Consider the following 23,763-nt stretch of genomic DNA (forward strand, 5'->3'; position numbering starts at 1 on the left):
CTCCCACTCCCCCTGCTTGTGTTCCCTCTCTCGCTGTGTCTCTCTCTGTCAAATAAATAAAATCTTAAAAAAAAAATATCTGGCCTGTACTCTTTAAAAATGTCAAAGGGTCCTGGGATTGAGTCCTGCATCGGGCTCCTTGCTCAGCGGGGAGCCTGCTTCTCCCTCTGCCTGCTGCTCCCCCTGCTTGTGCTTGCTCACTCTCTCTCTCTCTCTGACAGATAAATAAATAAAATCTTTAAAAATCTCAAGGTCATGAAGAAGAAAGGCTGAAGAACTGTTCAAAGTTCAAGGAGACCAAGAAGACAAAACAACTAAATGCAATGTGGGAGCCAGGGTTGGATCCTGGACTCAGGGAAAAAAATGCTATGAAGAATCTCGCTGAGACAGTTAGTAAAAGCTGCATATAGACTGTAAATTAAGTAACAATAACATGTCAAAATTAAATTTTGTGATCTTCCACAATTGTACTGTGGTTACACAAAAGTAACGTCTTCATTCCTGGGGGTAAAGAGTCATGATGTCTTCAACTTACTCTCAAACGGTTCTGGGAAAAAATCTGTATGTGTGTGTGTGTGTGTCTGTGTCTGTGTCTATAGAGTGAATGAAAGTGAGTGGGGGGGGGGCGCCTGGGTGGCTCAGTCATTAAGCGTCTGCCTTCGGCTCAGGTCATGATCTCGAGGTCCTGGGATCGAGCCCCGCATTGGGCTCTCTGCTCAGCGGAGAGCCTGCTTCTCCCTCTCCCACTCCCCCTGCTTGTGTTCCCTCTCTCACTGTCTCTCTCTCTGTCAAATAAATAAAATCTTAAAAAAAAAAAAAAAGAAAGAAAGTGAGTGGGGGGATGGCAATGATGAAGCAAATATGGTTAAACATTAATAGGATGAAAGACATATAGGAGTTCTTTGGTATAGTTTTGCAATTCTTCTGTAGGGCTGAAAGGGTTTAAAAATAAAAAGACTTTTGGGGTGCCTGGGTGACTCAGTTGGTTAAGGGTCTGCCTTAGGCTCAGACCAAGATCCCAGGATCCTGGGATCAAGCCCTGCGTCAGGCTCTCAGTTCAGTGTGGAGTCTGCTTGTCCCTCTCCCTCTCCCCCCTGCTTGTGCTTGGACTCTCTTAAATAAATAAAATCTATTAAAAAATAAAAATAAAAAGGCTTTTAAAATTGGTCTAAACTAAAAAAAAATGGTCTAAACTCAAATTATCCTCTAGTAAAACTGAAAAAATACAGGGCTATAGACTGGGGGAATAATGTATAAGTATGGCTATGAAGAGGAAGCATAACTTAACATTTTCAATTATCCTTTTCAAGAAAATGTTCAAATAAGAATGTAAAAGCGGGGTGCCTGGGTGGCTCAGCCGGTTAAGCGTCTGCCTTCGGCTCAGGTCATGATCCCAGGGTCCTGGGATCGAGCCCCGCATCGGGCTCCCTGCTCCGCAGGAAGCCTGCTTCTCCCTCTCCCACTCCCCCTGCTCGTGTTCCCTCTCTCGCTGTGTCTCTCTCTGTCAAATAAATAAATAAAATCTTAAAAAAAAAAAAAAAAGAATGTAAAAGCCTATCTGAGAACAATGGTGGTGGCAAAAACAACAGGCAGATTGTCAATACAGAGGCCCTGATCCACAGTAGATGCTCATCCGTAGGCAGGGGTAACCACACCATATATGCACCAGGGAAATGTATGCAATGATGCTCAGTAATGATTGATTAAATGTCCTCAACCATTGAAGGAATCAGCTGGCTCCAGGAACCTTCCATGAGCCCATGATTCTGAGTGGGAGGTACTTATTTTGGGCCACGCTGACAACCTGGTCTTAATTTTTTCCCTTATGTGGACAAACAAAATCTGTTTTGTTTCTCAAAATGCATGATAAAGTAGAGTTAACCTAGGCTCCTGACACAAAACTGATCTCAGGTATAAGCTATCTCTCAAAGTGATTATGTTTGGCAGACTGTATTTTCCAAAGATGATCACAAAAATATCTCCTCTGACCCCACATGATCTTTTGAGTTCCTTTCTCCATCCCACTGAATCTCGGATGGCCTGACTGCTTTGACCAATAAAACACAGCAGAGAAGGAACGCTGTGACAATTCATGGCACAGTACTTAACTAGCCTGGCAGCTTCCATGTTCTGGGAGATACTTGCTCTTGGGAACACTCCCTCTTAGAACTCAGTGCCATGTTGTGAGATGCCGAAGTGATATGGAGAGGCTATGTGTAAGCATTCTATTCTGGTTCCCAGCCCCCACTGAGCTCCAGCCAATAGCCAGCATTAACTGCCAGCCAGGTGAATGGGCTATCTCAGACTTCCAGCTCAGTCAAGACAGGTAACTGCAGCCCCAGGTGACACTGAACCTATGGTGGAAGACCCCAAGTGAGAACCACCAGGTGAACCCAAGTCAAACCTCAGAAAAACCACACAAAAGACCCCAAGAGAGACCCTCCTGGTAAGCCCAAGTCATAGAGCTGTGAAAACTAGTAACAAATTGTTATTTTGTGCTACTAAATTTTGGGGGATGGGTTATTACAGCAGCAAGAGGTAACTGAAACATTCCCCATCATAATGACCAAAGTGACTTAGAATATATTTCTAAAAACCTGAAACCATTAGAGAACATTTCACACTGAAGAATTAGGAGTACAGGCAGCACTAACACTCAGAGGTAGGGACAGGTTGGACAAACGCACATGACCACACTTGATTTCCTCTCTCTAGGTTACAAGAAGAAAGCTATGCTCCATCCACATCTTTGAGAGTGTTGCTGAAGCTAGTTTTCTAAAACCCATACAAGTACCCAACAATGCAAACAATGGAAATAAACTTGAACACTTAAAAGAGCAATGACATTAATATGCACAGCCATGGAACACTGACTTAATTTATCTGAGATTCAGGAGGAGAACAATGCGCTGCCAGAGCCATTTATCACATGACGTGTCTGAGTTTCTGGATGGAGGTTCAAAAGGACTGACTAAACCACCGTTCAAAGCCACATTGCTCCCAGTATGCTTTAAAGATCACACACACTTAGTCTGCATAGAGGGAAGGCTGAAAATTCCACTCTGGTTGGGATTTTGTATGTGACACCATTTTAAAAATCAAGGGTTTCTTTTTCTTTCTTCAATATTGAACATAAAAAAATTTATAAAATAGGGAAAGTATGAAGAATGACATAACAAATACCCACACACCTAACAACCAGTTCCAAAGAAAGACATTAGAAATATTCTGGAATCTCCCATGTACCCCTCCCTCACCCCTTCCCCCACTTCCCACTCAGAGGCCATCATTACTTTGCATTTTATATTTGCCATTTTCTTACCTTTTCTAATCATTTTTACCACATTTATATTCTTAAAAACATGCTGGTTTTACACATCTGGGAACTCAATATAAATGTCACTGTTGATATTCTTTTACAACTTCCTCTTGCTGCTCAACTCTATATTCCTGAGATCCACCCACTGGTTGTGGGCAGCGGCAGTCCATTCTTTTTCACTGCTGTAGCGTTTGGCTGAATTTTCAGAACTTATTTACAGTCTACCTGACTTACCACATTTCTCAGACCTGGTTCATACCCATTGTGGTTCAGCCATTAATTTTCACCTGGGGAGAAATTATCTTTCTTTTTGAATGTCTTAAAATCAAGAAATGTGGGCGCCTGGGTGGCTCAGTTGGTTAAGTGACTGCCTTCGGCTCAGGTCACGATCCTGGAGTCCCGGGATCGAGTCCCGCATCGGGCTCCCTGCTCAGCGGGGAGTCTGCTTCTCCCTCTGACCCTCCCCCCTCTCATGTGCTCTCTCTCATGCTCTCTCTCAAATAAATAAATAAAATCTTTAAAAAAAAATCAAGAAATGTTTGCTTCTCCTTAGACCTCTCAAATTGGTGATTCTGATTTAGAGGTACTGGAGCAAACTCCTGTCCCCAGGGCACTTTTCTTTTTTTTTTTAAGATTTAATTTATTTATTTGACAGAGAGATAGAGAGAGAACACAAGTAGGCAGAGCGGCAAGCAGAGGGAGAGGGAGAAGCAGGCTTCCTGCCGAGCAGAGAGCCCGATGCTCCATCCCAGGACCCTGGGACCATGACCTGAGCCGAAGGCAGACACTTAACTACTGAGCCACCCAGGCACACCCCCCCCCGCCCAGGGCCCTTCTTAAGGAGAATGATTCTGGTAGTTTTGACAATACACACGAAGTCCAGCTGTTAGAGTTTACTATTTTTCCTGCCTGCACGAGGGATGGCATGCATAGGGCTCTGAAAAGAAAGGTCATTCCATTAATTTTTCTTTGCTGAAGTAGCAGGAATATACTGTAGTACCGTAGAAGCCAGTATCACTCAACCTTCAAACATTTCCCAGGAGAAATACATGGTCCAGAAAAGAGAACATTTAAGGAACTGATTAGTAGGAGAAAAAAACCAACGAATGGCTCAGAAGGAAAGAGGAGGCAAAGGGCCTGCCCTTGGGCAGGAATGGTCCTAGCATTGCCCATACCCACCAGCCAATCCCCTCCCGCCCTCTAGGCTCTACTTTCCTTCTAGTTTTTGTCACATGGACACACACTAAGCACCTACTGTGCAACAATAAATCCAATCAGTCCCCACCCTCCCTGCAATCTAGCAGATGATACAGTGCAAGAAGCCACAGATCAACATGGCCTGCTTCCTCCCTCACTCCATACAGGGCTCTGTTCAAATGTCACCTCCCCAGAGAAGCCTTCCCTGACCACCATATCTACCTACTACTCCCCTCCACCACTCTCTGGCATCTGACCCAGTTTTATTTTTCTTCATAGAACTTCTCACCACCTGATGTTATATTTGTCATTCACTGTCAGGTAAGCTTCCCATGGGCTGAGAACACTGGGCAAAGAGGAGGCACTGAGCATGCCCATGAGGCTCTGTGAGCACAGAGAGGGGGGTGAATTCAGTTTTGGCTGGTTCTGTAGAGGATGACAGCTGAGCTGAGTTCTGAGGGATGAGCAGTTTAAGTTGGACAACTCTCTCTGCACTAGGCCTGCAACTGTCCTCATCTGCATTCCCATCTCTCTCTCCCCTCACTTCGGGTCTGTTCAAATGGAAACTGTTCTCACTCATTTGGGGATTCTCTGAAGCATACGGGACACAGGGACTTGCATTCATTCATTCCACAAATATTTATAAAGCACTTATGAGGTACCCATTACTCTTCTATATAGAGGGGAAATTTAAAAGATTTCTCTCAATTGAACTGCATTAAAAATTCCAGGATTTTGGGGCATCTGGGTAAGGCTTAGTCGGTTGAGCATCTGACTCTTGATTTCGGCTCAGGTCATGATCTCAGGGTTGTGAGACTGAACCCCACATTGGGCTCTGCACTCAGTGCACAGTCTGCTTGAGATTCTCTCTCCCTCCTGCTCTGCCCCCCTCCCCCGCTCGCTCTCTCTCTCTCTAAATAAAATCTTCAAAAAAAGGTCTGGGATTTTGTTTAAGTCTCTTTGGTCAGAATGAGCTTTTTATAAAATTTAGATGATGTGTCCTTTAAAATATAAAATAGCTCCATATATATATACAATGGAATATGATTCAGCCATAAAAAGAGAATAGAATCTTGCCATGTGCAACACATGGGTAGAACTTGAGGACGTTCATTGTGCTAAGTGAAATAAATCAGATGACAAGTACTTAAAGATCTCACTTACATATGGAATCTAAAAAATAAACAAAACCAAGCTCACAGATCCAGAGAACAGACTGGTGGTGGCCAGAAGGGGGGGGGGCGGGTAGAGGAATGGATGAAATGGGTGAAGGGGTTCAAATGGTACTAACATCTGGTTATAAAATAAGTAACCCATGGAATGTAATGTACAGCAGGGTGACTCCAGTTAATAATACAGTACTGTAGTGCATATTTGAAAGTTGCTAAGAGAATAAAGTTTAAAAACCCTCACAAGAAAAAAAAGAAAATGTTGCACCTATGTACGGTGATGGATGGTAACTAGACTTATTATGGTCATCATTTTGTAATGTATACAAATACTGAACCATTCATTCTGTCCACCTGAAACAAATACAATGTAATCTGTCAACTGTATCTCAATTTAAAAAATATAAAATAGTTCCTGAAACACACCATCAAGATTTTCAATGTCAAAGAAATAGCACAGAGCCCACTGTGAGTCTGCTTCCAAAAACCGAATTCTCATCTCTACAGAGGGCAACAACCCCCTTAGTTTACCTTAGTGAAATTTACAATGATGATGATGAAACTTGCCAGCTACTCTCCATGCAGGGACCATGAGTTAGTATCTATGAAAGAAAGGGGTGTAATCTGGAAAAACCCCAATATGAATAGGCTCTTCTGTTACTGTCCCACCCTAACACCAGAGTAGTAACGTGAATGGAAGGCTCAGAAATAAGACAAATAGAGACCTTACAGCCCACCTAATGGATTCAGATTTTGCAAGAGAGCAATACTATAACCAAAGACAGGCAATACAAGCACAGAAAGAATGCAATGGACTTAAAAACAAAACAAAAACTTGATGCTGTTAATTCAGCAATATGTTATGTAAGGATTTTCCTTATAGAAGACAGATATATCAGTAACAGGTATTAGTAATCTATAAAAACTGTATGTTCTCTGAACAACATAATAGAGAAAAAGTTTCTGTTAGAAAGCAACAAATTAGAAATAAGAGCTGATGTCACTGAAATATTTTTTTACTCTGAAATATTTTTAACAAAGGCCTAAGTGTTCGTTGAATCTGTGTTTTATCCTATGTTCTCTGAATCAAACTGATGCACTAAACAAGTCTTACATGATTCTCTACAGAGTTTTCTATTTTCCAAATTAAAATCATATTTCTCTTTCTCTCTCAGTACTACAGAAGACGATTCCACTCTGCTAGACTGCGTTATTTACTGAGTCATTCTTGTTATAAGCAAAATATTTTAATGACATACGAGAGTGGTCACACAGCGTGAATTTGCTTTTCAGTGACATGGTTTCATTGGCGAGTTCACCCAATGCTTCACAAAAAAAAAATAATGGCTTCATTTAAAAACAACAACATACTGCTGATGGTGACTGACAACTTATTATTTCCTCTCTGTTGAAGAGACAGATGAGGGAGGGAGAGAGTGAGTGCCCAAGTACTTGAGCTTGAGCACACAAGCACAATGCAATCACTTCACTCCAGATGCAGGTGAAGGAGAATGCCAGAAAAGCAGAATGGAACCGATGGACCAAAAGAGAAAATGTTGAATGGATCATCTCCGGAAATCAGAATCTCATACTTAGCAGGCAACAAACCTCTGAAGAGCCCACCATTTATGCAAAAGATACACAGAGAGTAAACGAGGTAACTCGAAGTCCAGGATTCCTCCTGCTCACCTCTTCAGGTTGGCCATGACTCATGTGGCAGCAGGAAGCACACACTGCAGTGTACAGAGCCCCACCAAATTGCTTTCACTGTCCAACTGTGGCAAAGCGAAAACATACTTACTTGGATGTCACTGGAGAAGAAGACCTCTTAGCAATGCTTCCTGGAAACTCGCATCTTCTCAGAGGAGACCCAAGGCCCACACTGGGAACAGAAGTTGTTGTTCGCGGGCCCCGCTTCATCTTCTCTGACTGGAGGGGACACAGAAGAGGTCAGCCATGGCCCATCACTGGCAATACTTCTACAATTTCTTAAAAAAAAAAACAAAACCCAGATGCAAGTGATGCACAGCTTTCTTCCAGAAGGGTCCATATGAAGCTATAGTGCTTCCCATAATGGGAACCTTTGCAGGAAAGCACCATGAGGTCATCAATTTGGTGGCCAATATTGAGGTCATCCAATTAAAAAAAAAAACAACTTCACCCTCAAAATGCAAAGATTTCCTACTCTTTGTTATCTTGCAAAAAGCTAACAACAGAACAGAATATTATGAATGTTATGAACAGAATATTATGATTCTGGACATATAGAAACTAGATCACTCATCATCAGGGAAATGCAAATCAAAACCTCCATGAGCTATCAGCTCACACCTGTCAGAATGGCTAAAATCAAAAATGCAAGAAACAACAAATGTCAGCAAGGATGTGAAGAAAAAGGAACCCTCATGCACTGTTGGTGGGAATGCAAGCAGATGCCACCACTGTGGAGAACAGCATGGAGGTTCCCCCAAAAGTTAAAAAATAGAACTACCCTGGGGCGCCTGGGTGGCTCAGATGGTTAAACATCTGCCTTCGGCTCAGGTCATGATCCCAGGGTCCTGGGATCGAGCCCCACATCGGGCTCCTGGCTCAGCGGGGAACCTGCTTCTCCCTCTCCCTCTGCCTCTCTCCCTGCTCATGCTCTCTCTCTCTCTCTGTATCTCTGTGTCTCAAATGAATAAATAAAATCTTAAAAAAAAAAAAATAGAACTACCCTATGATCCAGCAATTGCACTACTGGGTATTTACCCAAAGTATACGAAAACACTAATTCGAAGGGATATATGCACCCCTCTGTTTATTGCAGATTATTTATAACAGCCAAATTATGGAAGCAGCCAAAATGTCCACTGATAAATGAATGAATAAAGAGTATGTGAATATTAGCCATAAAAAGAATGAAATCTTGCCATATGCAACAATGTGGACAGATCTAGAGAGTATTATGCTAAGTGAAATAAGTCAGAGAAAGACAAATACCATATGATTTCACTCATAAATGGAATTTAAGAAACAAAACTGAAGAAAGAAAGAAACAAAAAAACAGACTCTCAAATACAGAGAACAAACTGGTGGTTGCTGGAGAGGGGAGGAGATGGGTCAAAGAAGTGAAGGGGAGTAAGAGTACACTTATCATGATGAGCACTGAGTAATGTATAGAATTGTTGAATCACTATATTGTATACCTGAAAGTAATGTAACACTGTAAACCTGTACTGGAATTAAAAAGAAAATTAAAAAAGAAAAAAAAACTGGGAAGAGTAGAAAAATACATAATCACCCAAAAGAACTACAGGTGGGTATAAATGTGGTTAATACCCAAGACAGTGAGCTGTGGACTCTAACAGTGTACCTGGTGTAACGGGGACTACAGCCCCATAGGGACCACCTGTCCCTGTACATCATCCCCACGGCCTCCCTCGGCAAGAGGCAGGACATGGCCTCTGTGCCTGGCACACGGTGAGGGCTCCACAAGGGTGGTTCCCTTCTCTCCCTATTGCACTTTTCCACAACAAACCCTCCTTTGCCCCCACCCCATACACACACATACAGTAACTGACCCTACAGTAAAACCCAAGGTCTGACACATTCACTTCTCATGTAAGAACCTCAGGGCCACAATGGATTTTAAAAGTACATACAGTGTTATAAAATAAATGTCCAAGAGTACAGTAATGTGGCAGTCTTCAAACAAGTCCACACGTCATTTGATGCTCCTCCCTTCGAGTGTGGGTTGGTATTAGTGACTTATTTTTAAGGAACAACATATGGCAGAATGATGGTGTGTAACATATAAGATTAGAGCATAAAAGGTGCTGCAGCTTTTCCCCTGCACGCCTGCACCCGCACCCCTCCCCTGGATCTCTCACTCTGGAGGAAGCCAGCTGCCATGTCATTTGGACATTCAAGCAGCTCTGTGGAGAGGTCCACACAATAAGGAACTGAGGCCAGCAGCCATGTGAGCGAGCCATTCTGTAAGAGCCCTAGCCACGCTTTCATAGGACTATAGCTCTGGCCATTATCCTGACCACACCCTCATGACAGACCCTGAACCAGAACTACCCAGCTAAGCCAGCCTCAATTTCCGACCCAAAGAACCAGTGTGGTAATAAACATTGTTTTAAGCAGCTAAGGTTTGGGGTGATTTATTACATAGCAAGTGATAACTAACAAAAGTAGCATGGTATGTATAATTTCTAAATAAATACACATAATTGGGAGTACCCATTCAACATGTGTTTTACTGATGGTGTCAGTATGATGTCAAAAATGTTTAAAGGCCACTGTTATGGATTGAAGGCTGACCTAGAACCTTAGTTCTAGTTGCCTGTAGAGGCGAGACTGGCATCCTTAAAAGCAAAAAGACAACACTCAGAACATTCCTTTTGACTCCTGTCCCCTGGAGGGCAGTCTGTAACAAGGACAAGGTCTTTAGGAATTTGCTCCAAGGCACTTAGATTTAGGAACATGCAAAAAGTTAAATGATTTTCAAAGGATGAGTGAATTTTTAAACCACATCCACCAGTTGAGCAGTCTCTGGAGACTGATGGAAACAGAGACCCCCGGTTAAGCACAGGGAGTAATCATACTGTCAAATAAACCCGTCCCAAGGGGTGAGAGAGTGGGTTTAAACCTACCGGAGAGGCCTCCGCTCCTGCAGGGGCTCCTTTCCCAGAATCTCCTACACCAGATGTAGATGGAGTCTTCTTCCTCTCAGCACTCCGAGTGGGAGAAGACTTGTAAGAAGATTTAAGAGGACCAGCAGGAGCTACACGAGGACAGGCATGGGATACTAGAAGGTTACAATATCACAGCCAAAGAGACAGGGAGCACAGAAGGAAAAAGTAGGGAGAGGAGGGAATTGGGAAGAACACATTTTCTGTTAAAACATAACATGGGCAATCCACATTCTCTAAATACCACCATACTTTTTCTAGTATATGCAGAATAGACACTATCTTGAAAGATTTCCATACTCCATGCTCAAGAGTCCAGTTCATTTCATGAGTTCAAAGTCTGGGCTTTGGAACCAGACAGAACTAGCACTGTCACCAAATAACTGGATCACCTTGGGCAGATTACTTAACCTCTCTAAATGTCAATTTCCTTGTGCAGGAAAGAGTTAACATAGCAGCCCTGAAAATTGTCCTTAGAAAGGCCTGCTTTACAAGGCTGGTCCTTGGTCAGCACCTGAGAACTTAGAGAAGGGTTCTTGCTATTTTTTTTTTTTTAAGATTTTATTTATTTATTCATGAGAGACACAGAGAGAGAGAGAGAGGGAGAAGCAGGCTTCCTGCCGAGCAGGGAGCCCGATGCGGGACTCGATCCCAGGACCCTGGGATCATGACCTGAGCCGAAGGCAGCCGCTTAACCGTCTGAGCCACCCAGGCGCCCCGGGTTCTTGCTATTAACTGACGAGTACCTCACTGTGCCTAAGCTATATGTAATACAACATGACTTAGCCGCTTTCCTTCTGAGAGTCTGGAATTCGGGTATGTAACTGGCCAAGGGTGCCTACGTGACCAGCCCTCAACAAAACCCCGACCACCAAGTCTCTAACGAGCTTTCCTGGTGGGCAACATTTCACATGTGTTATCACAGCTCGTTGCTGGGGGAATTAAGCACGTCCCGTGTGACTCCACTGGGAGAGGACTCTTGGAAACTCGCACCTGGTGTCCTCTGGACTTCGCCTGCGTGCCAATTCCCTCTGCTGATGTGCTGTGCAGCTTCTACTATAACACATCACAGCTGTGAGTGCCACCATATGCTGAGTCTCCTGAGTGCTCCTGGCAAATCACCAAACCTGGGGCTGGTCTTGGGGACCCCTGATACAATTGGTGACAAAGCAGGAACTGCAAGAATGACCCTGATTCACAGACAAATGGTAAAAGCAGTGTTTGAAGAAGAAAGGCTAGGGGCACCTGGGTGGCTCAGTCATTAAGCGTCTGCCTTCGGCTCAGGTCATGGTCCCAGGGTCCTGGGATCGAACCCCGAATCAGGCTCCCTGCTCAGCGCGAAGACTGCTTCTCCCTCTCCCACTCTCCCTGCTTGTGCTCCTGCTCTTGCTATCTCTCTCTCTGTCAAATAAATAAATAAAATCTTAAAAAAAAAAAAAAAGAAAAAGAAAGCCTAAAGGCATGGAGGATGATGACCTTCTGGTGCCTGGTGGCTATGGAGTCGGCCACTGTATCAAACAGCAACCCAGCTGCTGTCTGTTGCAAGAGGTAAAATACCTATGGTATTTGAAGATAACCCATCCAACTCCAAGAGTTGGCTTGCTGGATCCTCTGGCTGGTTTTGGCCATGCTGGCTAAAGTGAGGGGAGAAGTACAACCCAGGTAATGTCTTTGGTTTTGGTTTTCTCCTCCAAGTGAGAGTGGGACACAACCTCCTTGTTTTTTGCCATCAGTGATTTGATAGGAATTTAAAACTCTTAAGTACTAGAACCAGAACAGACCTCCATACCTGGTGATTTTTGCTATGACTTTTGCATAATGGAGTCTCTGGAAAAAGGGAGACATGAAAAGAGAGGCAATCTCCAGACAGAGATAGGTTTGGAGTTTTAAAAATCAACCTTGATCTATTACAGATACAGAACACCCCTCCATGGGGCCCTATCCCGTGAAAGTATCACGGATACTGGTTGCACCGTCTGGGTCACAGACAAATGCTCACAGGAAGGAGCTCGTTCCCCGATGGGACCACCTGACATGGAACTGCTGGTCAGCTCTTAATTTCTGATGCAGAGCCTAATTACATGCCTAACCTGTGATTCCTGACACAGCTGTGAGCTAGGACAGGGTACTTACAGGGAGTATGACCCCTTCACCCTCCCCTGATGATCAGACTCAACACCTGCTCACAAGATGTCTGGTATTTGACTTGCTGGGTGGGGTGCAGTTTGTAACAATGGACTAGGAGCCTAACTCTACTTCCCTTACCTTTCTCCTGCTACACACACCTCAGGAAGGCAATGCACCTGTCCCCAGAGAGGGACTGCTTTTTCCCTAGGTTGTTCACTAGATAAATGAATGGGACTATAAGAGATGGCAGTTGATGCAAACCTATCCTGAAATTTTTTTGAAAATTCAGGATTTTGTTCTGAACATGGTATGTCTTTTTGGTTAAAATTTTTTTTTTGTAAAAAAGGCTCTTATCCTTCTTGCATTCAGCCTTTCCTTATGAAGGATCATTTTAAAAGTAGAGGATGGTTGAGAAAATGTTAAGTCTTGATTACTGAATGGGGTACCGTGATAACAATGAAAAAAAACACAACAAAATCTAGCACATGTAGTGGTGCCGGGGATGGGAAGGACATTCAGGATCTTTGTTTTCCAGAACTGTTCCTGGGAACTCTGCCCTTTTCCTGAAGAAAAACTGTGCTGCCTGTGCCAGCTGCTGTGAGCACTTCAGATCCCCTTGGACTGCTGAGCCCAGGTGGCTGATGACAATGGGACTGGGAGCGGCAGGGCAGGCCAGTTCCTGCACAGTCCCTAAAGACCACCTCTATATGCCGCCCGCACTCAGCAGGTAATGAACTCATGTTGTTGACAGAACTGTGTGGAAAATGACCACCTCAAGTAGTCCCTCTGAAAGCAAGGACTGACCTGAATTCCTTGGGCCAGACTGAGAACCCTGGGGTGGGAGAAACCATGGGGGGAAAGCCACAGTGGGGGCCCTGTTAGCCTGTACTGCCTGACCAATGTATGTCCTGCTTGGGGTGCGTGGAACACCGTAAGCGGTTTCCAGGGGACATGTGTGTCCTCAGGGATTATACTCCCTAGGTGTGTGTTCTGACTATTGTGACACTGCCTCCACCCTGGAAGGCTTGAGGATGGCTTCATCTTACTGACCAGGTTGTGCTGGGCCTGAACTGATGCCTTGGGCCAGGTTAAAAAAAAAAAGTGGGGGGGGGGGGCGGCGCCTGGGTGGCTCAGTTGGTTAAGCATCTGCCTTCGACTCAGGCTGTGATCTCGGGGTCCTGGGATCAAGCCCCGCATCGGGCTCCCTGCTCAGCGGGAAGCCTGCTTCTCCCTCTCCTGCTCATGTTCTCTCTCTCTGTCAAATAAATAAATAAAATCTTAAAAAAAAAAAAAAAGATTCATACAGAAAATCAAGGAGGAAGCCACCTGGCTTTCTAAGACAGACCTTTATGCTAACCATCTGTGTTTTAACTGCCTAAGTACAGAACCCCTAAAGGGTATAAGTGAGGTCAATGCTGTAGGTTGGCCTCACTCTGCTGTGTGGAATCCTACTGATGGTAATTCTGCTGTAAAGCTGCCTTTGCCAAAGACCAAGGGGATGGACTGTGCAGAAAAGAAAACAGAAGGGGTGCCTAGGTGGCTCAGTCATTAAGCGTCTGCCTTCCGCTCAGGTCATGATCCCAGGGTCCTGGGATCCAGCCCCGTATCGGGCTCCCTGCTCAGTGGGGAGTCTGCTTCTCCCTCTCCCTCTGCCTCTCCCCCTGCTCATGCTTGCTCTCGCTCTCTCTCCCAAATAAATAAATAAAATCCTTAAAAAGAAAAGAACAACATAGAAGGTCTGACTGCTGTCCTTGGAAAGGCCAGCTTACAAGGTTGGCCCTGGCATCAGGGAACTTGTTTTCCGGGAGAGCTCCCACCATTAACTGATAAGAGTGGCTCACTGTGCCTAAGCTGTTTGTATAAACAACATGATTTATGCTCAATACCTGCTTTCTTTCTGAGAGTCTGGAATTTGGGTATGTATCTGGCAGGGGTTACCTATGTGACCAGCCTCCAATAAAAACTCTGGGCACCGAGTCTCTAATAAGCTTCCTTGGTAGGTAACACTTCATACATGTCACAACTCATTGCTGAGGGAATGTGCTCTGTATGGCTCCACTGGAGAGAGGACTCTGGAAGCTTGTTCCTGCTCTTCCCCAGACTTCATCCCATGGCCTTTTCCCTTTGCCGATTTTGCTCTGTAGACTTTCACTATAATAAATCATAGTTAAGAGTCCTCCTAGAAAATCAGTGATCCTGCAAATGGTCTTGGGGACTTCATGACACATTCCTTGTTCTCAAAAGGGGATACTTCCTACCTCCCAGGAATTTTTTGGTTAAGAGCTAATTCATGTACCATAAAATTTACCCTTTAAAAACTGTACAATTTAGTGGTTTTCAGTATATTCACGTTTGTATAATCATAACTACAGTCTAATTCCAGAAAATGTTCAATACTCCCAAAACAAACCCTGTAACCAATTAAGCATTCATTCCCTTTCCTCACTCCTCCAGTCCCTAGCAATCACAAATTTACTGTCTTTCTGGATTTGCCCTACTCTGGACAAGTCATATAAATGGACTCATGTAACTTGTGGCATTTTGTGTCTGGCTTCTTTCACTGAGCCTAATGTTTTCAAGGTTCATGGTGCAGCATATATCAGTAATCCATTCTTCTTCATAGCTGAGTAATATTCCACTTTATGGATATATATTTTGTTTATCCACTCATCTGCTGATGGACATTTGGGTTGTTTCCACTTTGTGTGGCTAATGATGCTAAGAACTACTCAGGGACAAGCTTTTGTGTGTTTTCAGTTTTCTGGGCCCTATACATAAGAGTGCAATTGCTGGGGCGCCTGGGTGGCTCAGTCGTTAAGCGTCTGCCTTCAGCTCAGGTCATGATCCCAGGGTCCTGGGTTCGAGCCCTGCATCGGGCTCCCCGCTCGGCGGGAAGCCTGCTTCTCCCTCTCCCACTCCCCCTGCTTGTGTTCCCTCTCTCGCTGTGTCTCTCTCTGTCAAATAAATAAATAAAATCTTTAAAAAAAAAAAAAAGAGTGCAATTGCTGGGTCACATGGTAACTCTATGTTTAACCTTTTGAGGAACTTGCCAGGTGGTTTTCCAAAGTGAGTACATCATTTTATATCCCTACCAGCAATGTATGAACGTTATAATTTCTCCACATCCTTGCCAACACTTACTATTTTCCCTGTTTTCTTTGAATTTTAGCCATTCTAGTAAGTGTGAAGTGGTATTTCATTGTGGTTTTCATATACATTTCCCTAATGACTAATGATGTTGAGCATCTTGTCATGTGCTTATTGGCCATCTGTATATTTCTTTGTGGAAATACCACAACTACTCAAACTAGTATGCTGTCTCTAAAAACTAGTCAGAAGTAGGTAGAGGATTATATGTCATCTAAGTGAACACACTCTCTTGGGAACTAAGACCAGACCTGCTTTAATGTGGACACAGTGTTGCTAATCTGCAAACAGAGAATGTCAGCCCTCATTAATCTTGCCATGACAATTTAATCTGATTTAGTCAAGAAAAAGCTTTGATAGTGACGCCCACAGTTTCTCAGACTTCAGTGTGCAGGTCTGCTGGGGCCTGAGAGTGTGTCTTCCTAACAAGTTCCCAGGTGATACCAATATTGATGGTCCACGGGCCACCCCGTGAGCAGCAAGGCTCTAGATATTTGTTGAGCTCTTACTCTGCCAATCATTGTCCTATCTCATTTAATCCTCATGACAATTTAAAGTATTTCAATTTTAGATAAGGAAACTGAGGCTTTAGGGGCACCTGGGTGGCTCTGTCAGTTAAGTGTCCAACTCTTGATTTTGGCTCAGGCCATTATCTCAGAGTCAGGAGATCAAACCCCGAATTGGGTTCTCCACTCAGCAGGGAGTTTGCTCGAGATTCTCTCTCTCCCTCTCCCCACAAGTGCGTGCTTGCACTTGTGCTCGCTCTCTCTCTCTCAAATAAATAAATTAATCTTAAAAAAAAGGAATCTGAGGCTTAGAGAGGTTAATTAATTTACCCAAAGCGGTAAGAACTAGTAAGTGGTAAATCTGGTCATGGGACTCCAGAGACTGTGGTTTACAGGCTACTTTGCCAAATCATCTCTTTAAGAAAGTCTACTAACCTCCACAGCTCATGAAATAGATTCTTTTTCCTAATCCACATGCCCTCAATCAAAAATAAGTTACTCACCTCTGTGACACTGAAAAGAAAAAAAAAACATAGTAACAACAAAACACTGGTGGGTAGAAAACGTTATTAACCACTGAAGACATTTCACGAAGTAAGCAAATGGGAAACAAAATAGAAAAATTCAGGAATAACTCATAGGTCGACCAATACTACTTTGGGCATTTTCCTCAGTGTCACCAGTTTGGCCTCTTTTACCTGAGTCATTGGCCTGCTCAGAGAGTATGAGTGCACTTCTGCTTCTGGCTAAAGAAGCCTGTGTAGGTGTCAACAGTCGCATAACAAGAAAGGTTTCCATGGGACTAAGGTGTGTGCGATGAGCTGAGGGATGGAATCAAATGAAAATTTTAAAAAGCAAAATAAAATGTTTAAAAAAACACAGTGTATGATGCAAATTAGCTTTTGGGTGGCAGAATGAATGTGGAAAATAAAAATACTCTAGCAAAGGATGGCTTTGGAGTTTGTCATAGTAAAATAAAACAAACGATGTGTCATTTGGAGTTTGGGAGAGTTTGTTAATTCTTTTGGGGTGCCAGAATTCATTCAATATGCTATTACAGTCTCACAATATTACCTGTATCCCTTGAAGAGAATTAGCCCATCTCCCAAGATGTAATATGGACTCAAGAAACCATTTACTCACCAAGTAGATCTAACATTGAAAAAAGATTACTCCTATGAAACACTTTAGGGTCCTCTGTTAAAAAACATTTCATTATACACTGATTTTGTTAATGTATAAATATGCATCTGTTCATACTTTTTCCATGTACATAAGGGCAAAAATTAAATAAGAACCACAAAAACAAAAACAGCCAACTAATTATCGGCTTTAATGGAAGTAGCAGTAATCATAATCTAAAACACAGTGACTGAAGTGTCATTTTGATGGCTTTGGAATATATTATATGGTAATGGATTAACTTTTCCATTACTTTGAATTTCTTGGGTACCCATTAGCCAGTAAATGGTTTGGGAATTAAAATTTTTTAATTTATAATCCACAAGCAGATAATTCAGTTGTCAACAATATGTAATAACATCCTGGTATCTTTACATAGTAATCAATGCAAATATGAATTTAACCTCAATTTGTAACCATGTGAATTAATGAAAACATACGGAATACACTCACTATGGAAAAGCCATATAGAATTAAAAGCAAGGAGATGTTTTCTCATTCAGCTCTCAATTAATTCAAGGTTTCCAGCGTTCAGTTCAACCATGAACTGCATCAGAGATCAGCAACACTGACACTTATGGGGTCTCTGACACACACGATAGGCCTCTGTGCTGGAGGTGCAAGGTCAATGCCACTGAAAAACAACCAGAAAGGCACACTGGCCTCTTCAAAGTCACAAACACTCTCCTGCTTGCCCCTTGGTAATGCCTGACCTGTTAAATAGTCCACTGGCAGCTGACACTTCTCCAGTGTTAAAATACGCATTTAATGCATGGAGTTTCCCTCACTTCCTTAACCTACATTCTCTGAAAGGTACAAATTCATACTTTTAGTAACTTATCTGAGCCTCTATTAGAACACAAGCAGTTTTAAATCTATTCAGTTTCTGGAACCGGCACATGTCCTATACATATCATCCTCCACCTCAAAGTGAGTGCCGGAACAGGCCACCCGTCCTTTTCCCCTTTTAAAGACTTCATATTAGCTCTGAACTTCTGTTTTCAAAACAGAAAGGGCAGGCCTACAAACCTCAGACAATAACAGAGTCCAATTTTTTTTTTCATACAACTAAGTTTTCCACCTATCTCTGCATGATCAATTCTGCTGTTTCTGGCTAATCAAGTAGATCACATCAATAACCAGTTACTTTTTTAACAGTCATATCTGCCCACTGGTCAATTAATTCTAGGGCAGGATAACTCCTACATGTACTGTGGAAAATGGAATAATCTCTTTCAGACTGAAAGAATATCATTAATTCCTGTAGCTATTCAACAACGAACTGGCTCTAAAGAGTGATGCCACTTTCCAAAGTCCCATTAAGTGAGGCCCTGGGGCTCCCACATTCACACAAGGCTGAATGCAAATAATGGAGGCATTTGCAGAAGGCTCAAGAGAAGCTCTCACAAAGACTGATGTTAAGACGCTCACACTAGAAAGAAGAAAACCAGAGACCAGGTCTACACATTCACTTGCCTCGGTCTGGGGAATAGGATATTGCCACGGTGGATGAAGACAGGCGCTTACTCATGGGAGGCTCCGTCTGCTTTGGCAAATTCATGGTTGATGTTGAAAGTTTGTCACATGCTGCAGAGAAACGCATTAAAGACATTGGTATTCACACCATTGTAGACTGAGAAACACATATCCCAAAGTGTTCTTCCTGTCCTCATCCACACGCCTCCTAAACTGCTGTGGCATAGCACATGGCTTCCATCATCCTGCTATGTATGCACTTAGCCTATCTGGAAATGCCCAGGCCACGGCAGCCATCAGTCTGAAGCAAGATCTTCTCTTCAATTTCAAATATTCAACCTCACTCAACTATTCAACTAAAGCCATGCTAATCCCACCGGCAAATCATTTCTTGTGTCCAGGGACTTAATTTTAAGCATATTCAGACTACACAAAAACAAAACCAATCTGGACCCAGAGACAAATCACCACTGGAAAAATGTTCTATGGTCTGAGACTGTGTGAACTGAAAGCAGACGTTTTCTGAAGGTTATCTACAGGCTCAGGGTGGAGAAAGGAGTAATATGGAATGCAAGAAGCTATATTTAAAACAGAACAACCTTTAGCAGTTGATTTCTTTCTCCTCTCAAGAGATGGGATCACAATAGCCCTTTTTCTAATGCTGTGACTATTTATGGTTAGGATTTTAACATGTGGTCCTACATTTGGTATTCTTAATTTCCAGCCATTATTTTAGACTGGTTTCTGAATTAAACCATTACAGCAAATGAAGAGGTGCTGTTAATGCCCTGTCAAGCCATATCAAAGCCTGAAGCAAAAAGAAGGATGTGCACCCTTGGCTTTAAAGGAAGCAAACTCATCACTAATTAGGTTTAAAACTATTCCTCTCATCTTGTTTCCAAATGAGAAATTTGCTGTGTTTTACAATATGTCCTGACCAAGTGAAAATCTTAAGTAAATTTTAATTCTCTTAAGCTGAAGTGAAATTATAATAAATTCTATTTTGGTATAAATAAAATATTTAAATTTAAAATGATGTGAGTTTTAACATATCTACTCAATTTTTCAGCATTTTTCAACTACTTTTTTTTTTTTTAAGATTTTATTTATTTATTTATTTGTCAGAGAGAGAAAGAGAGAGACAGAGCACAGGCAGGGGGAGTGGCAGGAGAGGGAGAAGCAGGCTCCCCACGGAGCAGGGAGCCCGATGCGGGACTCGATCCCAGAACCCTGGGATCATGACCTGAGCCGAAGGCAGACGCCCAATGACTGAGCCACCCAGGCGCCCCATTTTTCAACTACTTTGATGAAAAAAAGTTAACCAGTAGGGCGCCTGGGTGGCTCAGTTGGTTAAGCGTCTGCCTTCGGCTCAGGTCATGATCCCAGGGTCCTGGGATCGAGTCCCGCATCGGGCTCCCTGCTCTGTGGGGAGCCTGCTTCTCCCTCTCCTCCCCACTTGTGCTCTCTATCTCACTATCTCTCTCTCAAATAAATAAAAAAAAAATCTAAAAAAAAATTAAAAAAAAAAAGTTAACCAGTAGAAATTATGTAAAACTATGTGTAAAGGGGTACACATTCCACCCTTTTGCCTCATGCTCCAATATGGCTGGCTCAGTATGGTACTTGTCTTTAGAAATTTGATATTTTGTTCATCATGGATTGTTCTGTATTAATTTTGATTCAAATATTATTTAATCTTGATAAGGTGTTCCCTTAAACTGTATACCCAAATCAAGTACTGTGGTTGCCTCACCCTGGCCCCAAGCCTTGGGTGTGATTCCCAAGGGGTAATTATCAACTCTACCTACTGCCCCTCTCTTTTAGGAGCAGACTAGCGCCACACTACAGTTAATCTGACCCATGGAGCAAATTCTCTGCTACTCAGCAACACCAATAAGGAATTTTGTCAAAGGAATGCTGGGAACCAAAGATATCTATCTATTCCTACTGCTGTAATTTGACCTGTACTTCTGGTAAATACTGCATCCCTTTTACATCTTGTTTTTTCTCTGCCAGCCAAAGATAGATTGAATTTCTAAAGTATTAACTGGGAGAAAAGTTTTACTAATTCCGTTCTTGTCCTAGAACCTAAGAATTTCCCAGGCTTGAATCCAAAAACAAAGAACCTATTAGACGAAATCAAGAACAAAGCAAACTCATCTCCTTGCTTGGATTCCCAGTGTTAGCACTGATAAACTCCCTACCACTCCGTCTCAAACACCTCTTCCAGGAATCCATCACATTAACACCCAGAACTCTTTGTAAGAGTACAGATTTTGGTAATCAGAAGTGACTCAAACACCCTACTACATAATGCCTAAAACCAATAATTAATGAGAGTGTTAAAGATCTAAATGCACAAAAGTCAAACACTGACAAGATTTTTAAGGCAGAAGTTAGTGAGCTAAAGATGAAATGTCTCCAGGGCACTAGTGTGTAAGGCATGCACAGCTCCATGATGACAGAGGAACAAAGAAATATGGGCACGTCATTCACATTTCTAGAAAAATAGTTCTAAGGGGTCAGTCTACGAAATCAATTGTAAAGCGCTTGAGACAGACACAGTGATGGAGGGGAATGATCAGAACACTCATCACAAAACGCCATGGCACGGTGAAGCTCAGATATACCGTTGGTGGACTCGGCAGCGGTGGCAGTGGTCCCTGGGTCCGGAGGGAGGGTGCTGGCTGCTAAACCTAGAGGAGGGGGTGGGGTATTTTCTGATTCACCTACACAGCAAAAAATCAGAGCAAAGACAGGTAAAAGAAAAAAGTCCCAATTTCTGGTTGACTTTAGTTTCTAATTAGGAAATTAGAAAAAGTAACTGAAATGGGTTGACTTCCCAAAAAGAAATAAAGTATATTCACTGACAAAAGGTTAAAAGCACAGCACAGCAAAGTCAAACAACTGTACTACAAACAGAACCCATCTGTTCTCAGAAAGAGCTGTGTAATAGAATGACAAGATCACAGAAAAGACATTGAAGAGAGAGAAAGGCCACCCAGAGACTAGTGAGAGTTCACACATTAAACACTTGAAAATTTAAAGATGAGTATGATCTGGAAAATGAAATAAATAAGTCACCTTGAAACAAAATTGAAAGAGCAACAAAAATGAATAATGAGGAGGGAAAAGCCCCAGCCCCTTTTGGAGGTTAGGTAACTGCTGCTCAGCCTTTCCGGGCCATGGTACAGCAGTGACTTAGTCTACTGCTATTTGACCTTCCCTGAAATCAGATTACCACTAGGCTTGCCAGGTGCATCAGGTTAACCAGGCTCTGCATTCATTTTCTTCGCTTTTCTTTTGCTTTCCTTTAAAGCCCAGTTACTGTATCAACTGCTGTTTGCTAGCAAAAGGAACGCACAGACTCCCTTCATGAGAAATGCATACATAGGAAGCTTGGCATCACATCTGAAAAAGGTACCTGCAGATGACTACAAAGCATGCCCCGGATCCAATGGGCACCAACCTGTGCCCATGATCTGCTGCCTGCCCCATGATCGCCCACTGGGGCCCTGCAATGCAGGGACAGCCCTATACTCACCATCACGACCTCCAGGCCCGGTGGCCAGCGAAGCTCCCCACGAGCACTTCTTCTTTAGCTCCAGTTGCTGCGTGCGCTCCAGGGACCGGCGCATCATTGCCTCCAGCCGCTCCTGCCCAGTTCACGCAAGGGAGAGCAACATAACCACCCAGCCCCACCGTGCTGCTGTGCTCCAGTGCTCAGGGTGAGTCACCAAATGGGGCTGTCGGTGCTCAGCATCCAAAACCCAGGCACACGTGCTCTCCACCACACTAGCGAGATCTTAGTGGGTGGAGAGTAAACAATGCAGCTTGCGCTGGCTCCGAGCCCCAGGGGGCAGGCTGCTGCCTGCCGCAGCCAGGCCTTGATTAGTTTAAGAATAATGCCAGACAAGCATTAACTCTTTCAGGCCTGTCTCAAGTACCATTTTGCCTCACTGAATAGAACTGGAATTGTGCTCTGGAACCAAGGGCATTCTCTCTAGTAGAAAAGCATAAAGCATTCTGATTTGAGAAAATTTAAATTAAAATATAATTTAAATTTTTATAGCCCTAAGCATAACTTTTTGGGGTAATACATGGCTTTGAGATCTATTTTACCAAGCCTCATTTTCATCTTAGAACTTCTTAAAGGGAAATCAATTGTTTTCTACCTTGTAACATTTTCCTGCTACATAGTATTTTGGGGATAATGCTGCATATTTCAAATTTTAAAAGAGACAACAGTAGAGAACCTCCTGGCCATAAAATAAAGCATCTATACATTCTCAAGAGTTAGATGGGGGGTAGGGGAAGAGGAACTAAACAGTTTTTAGCCAGAAGAAAAAACAACAACAACCAGGCTTCTCCCTTACCAGAGTATTTATTAAAAGCACTCTCCTGTGTTAACCAAAGTGTTATTTTCATAAAGTTGGGTCTGAATGTTGGCAAATATTTCCTTGGCACTGGAGTGAAGCTCTTTTAATTTTCCATTCCCCGGCACCCCAATGACATTGCAAATACCAAATCCTCTCCCTGCCTCTACTGGACAAGGCCTGAAGCAAGGTAAACAGGTACATGCTGATGCCCTTCTGCCTTCATAAAACCCAACCCTGAGGTGCTCTAGGAGATGGGGTCATCCTAGCCCAACTCCAAAACAAAAAGATAACTATTTTCTCATGGCTTGAATAAAAAGTAAGCAAAATTAATTTAGGGCAGCACCAACTGTGTAACCATGACTTAAGAATCAGGGAAAGGCTCCTTTATTTTACTTACTAGAAACACAGAAAGGTCACTTAGGAGGTATCTTCATCTATCCCTTTTGTCTATACTAGAGGGATGGGATGAGCATCTCGGCTTCCTCTGCATAATTTTTCTCTGAACAGCACTTTGCTAAGAGATGGCCTCTCCAAGGACCTCTGAGTAGAAAGGGGGCTTTTTTTTCCTCCTGTAAATCTCAGATT

General features: G+C 43.0%; 1 protein-coding gene across 1 annotated transcript in view; it reads right to left on the minus strand.

Annotated features, from left to right (window-relative positions):
* The window catches only part of MAP7D2 (MAP7 domain containing 2), a 57,776-nt gene that overhangs the window by 28,356 nt on the left and 5,657 nt on the right, over positions 1-23,763 (minus strand). Inside the window, exons 3-7 of the mRNA XM_064573860.1 lie at positions 22,344-22,455; positions 21,430-21,528; positions 18,800-18,910; positions 10,323-10,477; positions 7,487-7,614 (exon numbers count right to left, since the gene is read on the minus strand). Of these exons, the coding sequence (XP_064429930.1) occupies positions 7,487-7,614; positions 10,323-10,477; positions 18,800-18,910; positions 21,430-21,528; positions 22,344-22,455 (605 nt within the window). The remainder of the gene's footprint in view (positions 1-7,486; positions 7,615-10,322; positions 10,478-18,799; positions 18,911-21,429; positions 21,529-22,343; positions 22,456-23,763) is intronic.

Source organism: Mirounga angustirostris, unplaced genomic scaffold (genome assembly GCF_029215605.1).
Source record: "Mirounga angustirostris isolate CCGP_5_RB_7025 unplaced genomic scaffold, mMirAng1.0.hap1 SCAF_11, whole genome shotgun sequence".
NCBI lineage: Eukaryota > Metazoa > Chordata > Mammalia > Carnivora > Phocidae > Mirounga > Mirounga angustirostris.